Consider the following 6,707-nt stretch of genomic DNA (forward strand, 5'->3'; position numbering starts at 1 on the left):
ATATCCACAGATTCAATAGCCCCCCCTCCCCCGGCCGCCGAGCTCGATCCGATTGGTCAATCCTACGTGGAACCGAGCTGTCCGATCTACACCACCATCTCTCCAAGATCCAATGCCAAATGCGATCCCCGCGCCCGAAGACCCAACCCCGTCCCGCCACGTCAGCGTCGAACGGGCAGTGACCTTTGCGGTGCCCTGCGCGTCCACCTCGGACCCCGCCGCGGGCCCCGCCGACGGGGCGAGGAGCCACCGAGCTCCGCTCTGGACTCGTCGCTATAGCCTATAAATACGTGGGCACACGTGGTCGAGGAATTCGCAACCGCGAGAAAGAAAAAGGGTCCTCCTTCCGATCCGACAAAAACACTTCCCGTCCATGGCTGAGACTTCGGCGGCCTACCGGAATCTTCACCCGAAGGCGGAGTTCCCCGGCGAGCCGGAGACTTCCCTGGAAGTCTTCTTCGGGTTCCTGGACGAAGGCGCTGCGTCGCCGGAGAGTTCCTGCAGCTCCGGCGACGGGTTCGAGGATCTGGAGAATGAGGAGGAAGACGGCGGGTCGTCCAACGCCGAAGAGAGCAGAACATTCTGGGAGTCTCAGGAACATCTTGTTCAGGTAACTGAGTGATCAACTGATCAGTTGTCGGAAGTTTTTGACCAGTTTTTCCGGCTTCCGAATACGTACTGATGGCGAACGATTCTCACTTTTGCAGGCGACGCTGTGCCGGACCAGTTCGATCGAGTCCAGGATCAGGCAAGCCACTAAAGAATGCTTGATGGAATTGAATTGGAACGATTCGCAGTGCGACTGTCTCAAATCCGCCTCGGGGGGTTGCCGGAGTTGCCTGCGGCGGGACGTTTGTGACCGGCTCCGGCGCAATGGCTTCGACTGCACCATATGCAAATCCAAATGGAGGAGCTCACCGGATATCCCGTCAGGTAATTATAGAATGATTATCTTTGAATTATACAAATCTTTCAAATCTGGCATGGTAATGTGATTACTGATTAGTACACCCTTTTCCAGCTGGTGGGTGGGATTGCAATTTTAGCAATCTTTATTTATTTATTTATGGAATGACCAAATTGCTGAAATTTTTGCTCAATTTGGTCCTCAGGTGAGCACACATACTTGGAAGTGGTGGACGAATCGAGTCCCAAGAAAGGGGCGGTGAGAGTGATAATCGAGCTCAATTTCCGAGCGGAGTTCGAGATGGCGAGAGCGGGTGAGGGCTACAACCGGCTGGTCGGGCGGCTGCCGGAGGTCTTCATCGGGAAAGCCGAGAGGCTGAGGCCGCTGATCAAGGCGTTGTGTGCGGCCGCCAAGAGGTGCACGAAGGAGAAGGGGATCCACATGGGGCCGTGGAGGAAGCACAAGTACATGCAAGCCAAGTGGCTCGGCAAGTGCGAGCACTCCACACCGGGCCCTCTCACAGCCGGGCTCCCGGTAGCCCGGCCGGCGAAGCCGAGGGCCTCGATGCTCACTTTCGACATGCTTGAGATGTTGCCCAAGTTGCAATGTACTGCGGTTGAAGTTGTGTAAGGTTTTCTTTTGAGTGTGTGGAAGAAGAAATCCATGGCTTTTTTAAAGAAGTTTTGCCCGTAATCCATGGTTTTTTTAGAAGTTTTGCCCGTTGCTCCGGATAGTCGCTTATAGAGTTATGTAAATTTTGAAGGAAATGATTGAGTGATCCCAATAAATTTTGAGTTTTGCCCATACTTGCACCCCCCTCTCTTCTTTTAATTTAGTTTATTTTGATTTCTTGAATGTTGTAAGTTCGATACGTACAATGTAATCGCCCCTTTTAGATATTATTACTAAACAGGGCTCTCTAGCTTATGCAGTAAAAGAAAGGAATTAAATGAGACCTTATGAAATAATATATTTTTAGAAATTTAATCTAATAATGGTCATCAACTTCTGGGAATTTATTGTCTGAAGTTTAAATAGTTGAATTTCCCTTTTCGATTCACCTTGAACCTGAGTAAGTCCTTAAATTACTTCGTTTAAGATTTTGTGCGAACCTTAGTATCTCTCAGACATTAAACGTTAAGAGGGTAGAATTAGGTACGAGGCTCGAAAAATATATTGAAGTTTAAAATGTTGAATTTCCCTTTTCAATTCACCCTTTTTTGATTGTAGAAATATAATTTTGCAAGAAAAAGCAAGAAATCTTGTACTCTGTCTAATTGGCATCTATAAAAGCAGATACCAAAATCGTAAGAACAAAAGCCAACATATGCAAAGTTAAGCCTACTGCTCTAAAAGTCCCAAACTTTAGCTTTAATCGTAATTATATCCTAAACATTTTTTTCATCTCATAAAAGACCCAAACTTTTGGTTCGGCTTCAATTCTATCTTTTTTTTTTTTTTTTTTGTTCCATACAAACCACAAACTTTAGATCAACTCCAAATTCTATCACATTTTTTTTTTTTGGTCTCATAAACAACCACTTGTTTTTACTTGAGTCCTATATCTACCTGTTAGCTTTTCGTCCAAAATCATTAGGGGTGTGCATAGTCCGGGTGGGTGGTTCTTGGCCTAGAACCAGGAATCGCCCAATAAAGACTAGTTCCAATTTTTTGGAATCAGGAATCACCCGTTAGTTGCATGGATCCACCCAAGAACCGGATTGCCGGTCCGGTTCGGTTTCCGGGTGGATCCATGGAACCGGTCTCACCAATAATAATATCGTTTTCTAAATCCTGCTGTGAATACTCTTTATATCGAGTAATATTTTTCTTTAAATCGAATTGGCTTAATTAAGGGTACCATTTTTCTTTATTTTATTGGAAAACACTACCAAAGAAGAGAAATAGATTTTTGTTCCCGTTTTTGAATCATTTCAGTTGAAATCTAAAATATTCTTTAAGTTCAAGGTTCTGTATGATTTTCATATGTAGATAATCTTTTCTTTTATCCCCTAACAATGCTCAATCTCTTACAACTTTTGCTTTACTTAATTCTTTATGTATAAACAATTTGATCGGTACTCCATATATTTTTGAACACAGTGTCCTATGTGATTCCCGGAAGTATCCTTTGAAGAAGCCATTTGTTGAGTTGCTAAAAGGCGGCTTACACACTTTACTAAATTCTTATAAAAACATGGAAACCATGAGAGGAGATGGAGCCCTAATATTTAGGTTTGCTAATTAGTAATTTCGAAATTTATTTTAATATTAAAAATTAATATATTATTATAATATAATTGGTCCGGTCCGGGTGGGCTGATCCGCCCATGAAACCAGGAACTGGACTGGTACCCACCGATTCCCATAAATTGGAATTGAGAATCAGATTAGTTCCCTCAAGAACCATTGGTTCTGCACGATTCCAGTCCAGTTCCAAGAGGTCCGGGCGGGTCCCAGTTCTTTTGTACACCCATAAAAATCGTCCTTAGTGATGTGACATTTCCATGTCATTGTTTTTTTTTTTTCCTTTTTTAAATTTCATATCTAAGAAAATGTCTTTTGGAGTTGAATTTCCATGTCAGCCAAACAGCCAAAATGACATCCTATTGGATTTGAAATTTGGGCAAAAACTAGAAGAATCTAGGTAAAATTATAGCAAATAGGGTTGGCTTTCTTTAATTTTTGTTGCTCTTAAGAGATATCCAATTTGCACTCCCGCTTCAATCTCCCGTGCTTGGGAGTCTTCCTTCTCTTAAGGTTGGAGAGCTCGCGCTCAAAACACTTGGATTAGAATGCTCAAATAGTTTACTCAGCAATTTTCCATCTCTCGATTGTTTGGATGCATGGTTAACGGAGACAAATTTGGGACAAGTAAAAGATGGTGGTTTTTAAGAGACAAAAAATGTTTAGAGTAGAATTGGGATTAGATTTAAAGTTTAAGTTTTTAACAAAACAAAAAAATATTTAGGGTAGAACTGGGATTGAATCTAAAATAGGAGTTTTTTTTTTAATAACAAAAAATTTAATATAGAATTGGGATTGGATATAAAATTGGAGGTTTTTCATGGTACTAGACTTGCAAAATTAATATAGTACTTCTGTTTGAGGACTGCAGAGGGAATTGATGGAGTCAAAAGAGGGTCGATGCAATCCTTCCTCTTCATTATGGACCTTCACGAACATCCCTCACATTTTGGGCTGCTTTGCTAGGGACCACAAGGTGAAGTTCTTGGCACCGAGCTAGTCAGTCCAGATCGATCGGGATTTCCGGTTTCTTGATCGTCTTTGCTTGCCATGAGATTGTCAAGTAATTGTAAACCTAATAGGCAAATGTTTTTTTTTTTCTCTTTTCAATTTATAATGTAGGGGCACAAGCGCAGAGGCACGACTAACCATGAAACATCTTGCAGAACCATAAACCAACTGCGTCAATTCTTGGAGATTAGTACTAGACTAAATTTAAATTCTTTTATGATCGGGTAAAATCACACATTATAATGTACAATCTAGCTAAATGAAAAACACTGTAAATAACTCAATGTACTAAAATGGAAAAAAAAGGATATGCAAAAATAGGGATTATAGTCTTCAACAATTCTCGTTCTTTCATTTTGGTTCCCCTTTTTCTTTGATCGTCACAGTTTAGGGATAAACTATTACAATTGAAAAATTTAAAACTAAGAGGTTTGTTAGGAGACCTTTCTGCTTGAACTGACAATCGCATGGCTCACTTCCTGAGGTGAAGAATGCATGCGGATGCGCGAGATTGAGGGGATTACCCGACATATTCAGTGTGAAGTTCTTTGTTCAGGAAAATAAAGGAAAAAAAGAAGAAGATAAAAATGAAAACAAATTTATATGAATTTTCCACATCTATCGATCATATCTCACGCTATGCTTGTTTCAGCCAAATTTGCCATCCGATGTGCATGAATTAACGTCCCCCCAAAACTCTTTCTACATGAAGGATTCACATGCCTTTAAATGAGTCATCTCTCCTAGTGAATTTGTGTTATTATCCACATCAGCATCGACTGACAACCGGTATCTATGTTAGTGGCGGCCAACCAAAATTGGCCGTATAGACCGAATTGATACAAAAGCAAAATGGTTATGATTGAATTGATAAGAAAATAAAATTTAGGACTAAATAAACACAATTGCTTGAGGTTAAAGACTTTTTTGGTAATTTTCTCTCTTATTTGTGAAGTGGTTCTACTATTAAACATGCGGCTGAGGTTATCAATTTCACCACTTAGGGAGCTTTTTTGCATGAGATTATGAAGAATCATACAATGTTGGTGGGCAAATCATGTATGACTCACTCGGTCCCATTGTAATCAAGGCTGAAATGTGCTTATTGTTGGATTAGTGTAAGGGTTTAATTGATTGTTTCGCTTATTGTAGTTGTTAAAATATGTCTCGAGTTTGAGCCAATGCGGAAGTCTGAATATTTCAAATTGGATATTTTGCGGACGTTCGAAATTGAACAAAGTTAACTTCTTTTGGCAAATTAGAGTTGGTGATGGAAGAAAGTGCAAAAGGAAATTATAGATAATGATTTCCTAATTATTATCGCCAAGAAGGATTCAAAAGGAGATTTGGACTTTGGATTTTCTTCTATCAATTGCAATCGGTGAAGAGATAGTTGTTATCTGCTGAATTTGTTGACCAAATTTACCTCGGATTGCATGGGATTCTTTTCCGCGTTGGAGTTAGTCAATGAGCATGCCTTTTGTTGAGAATGAGATACACGCGCATATCTATATGGGCTCTTCATTTGTCGCAGAAGAGCTCGCTCTTGTCAAAGATTGTTGAAGCGCTGTGATTCTAGCGAGTGCTTGGTAGGTTTTTTCGTTCATGCAATTTCATCCAAGAAAAAATTAGTGTTTGTAGCCGATCAAATTTTGTGGTAAGATTTGTGTGTAATTCATTCGTGAGATTGAGAGATTATTTCGTGAGGAATTTTGGGGTTAAACACTGCGTGCGTTATTGGGTGTAATTGGGGCTTGGAAAATATCGAGAGAGTGTTTGAGTGACTCGAGTATGTAATCTCTTTATATCGCTTGATCTATAGTGAAATTCGTTATTGCTCTTCCCGTGGACATAGGTTTTTACGACCGAACCACGTAAATATGATGTTCGATTTATTTTATTCTTTTGTTTATATTATTATTCGATTGCTTGTTTTTCGCAACAATTGGTATCAAAGCCAGGTTTGGCTGAGTTGAAGCGAATCAATGGTGGTAGAAGAAGGGAAAGTGAAAATCGACTGATTTGATGGGAATGCTTTTAGTTTCTGGAAGATGCAGATTGAAAATTATTTTTACTAGATGAAAGTACACTTGCCCTTGTTTGGGGAGAAACCAGAGTCGATGAAGTAAGTTGATTAGGATTTGCTGGATAGATGAGCTATGGGTGTTATTCAGCTGACGTGGGCTTGTAATGTCGCGTTTAACATCGTGAAGGAGAAGACTAGTGTTGATTTGATGTAAGCCCTGTCGGATATGTACGAGAAACCCTCTGCGATTAACAAGGTTTATTTGATGTGACGTATGTTTAATTTGAAAATGAGCGAATGTGTGTCAATTCTAGATCATATCAATGAATTCTATGTGATTGTTAGTCAATTGAGTTCAGTTGAGATTGACTTTGAAGATGAGGTATGTGCTTTGATTCTGTCATTCTCATTGCTTGAGAGTTGGAATACTACTGTTATTGCCGTTAGTAATTCCTCTGGGTCAACAAGTTTGACGTTTAATGGAGTTCGAGATTTGATTCTGAGTGAGGACATTCA

General features: G+C 40.4%; 1 protein-coding gene across 1 annotated transcript; it reads left to right on the forward strand.

Annotated features, from left to right (window-relative positions):
- Positions 1-304: 304 nt before the first annotated feature.
- Positions 305-1,711, forward strand: LOC104424926. The gene is made up of 3 exons (XM_010037462.3): positions 305-610; positions 708-933; positions 1,113-1,711. The coding sequence occupies exons 1-3, from the start codon at positions 374-376 to the stop codon at positions 1,535-1,537; spliced, it is 888 nt and encodes a 295-aa protein (XP_010035764.1). The 5' UTR covers positions 305-373; the 3' UTR covers positions 1,538-1,711.
- The last annotated feature ends 4,996 nt before the right edge of the window (positions 1,712-6,707 follow it).

Source organism: Eucalyptus grandis, chromosome 11 (assembly GCF_016545825.1).
Source record: "Eucalyptus grandis isolate ANBG69807.140 chromosome 11, ASM1654582v1, whole genome shotgun sequence".
Classification (NCBI taxonomy): Eukaryota; Viridiplantae; Streptophyta; class Magnoliopsida; order Myrtales; family Myrtaceae; genus Eucalyptus; species Eucalyptus grandis.

Coding starts and splice junctions, on each gene's coding strand:
- LOC104424926 (XM_010037462.3), top strand. CDS start 374: ATGGCTGAGACTTCGGCGGCCTACCGGAATCTTCACCCGAAGGCGGAG. Junction 611..707: donor CTCAGGAACATCTTGTTCAG/GTAACTGAGTGA, acceptor TCACTTTTGCAG/GCGACGCTGTGCCGGACCAG. Junction 934..1,112: donor CTCACCGGATATCCCGTCAG/GTAATTATAGAA, acceptor TTTGGTCCTCAG/GTGAGCACACATACTTGGAA.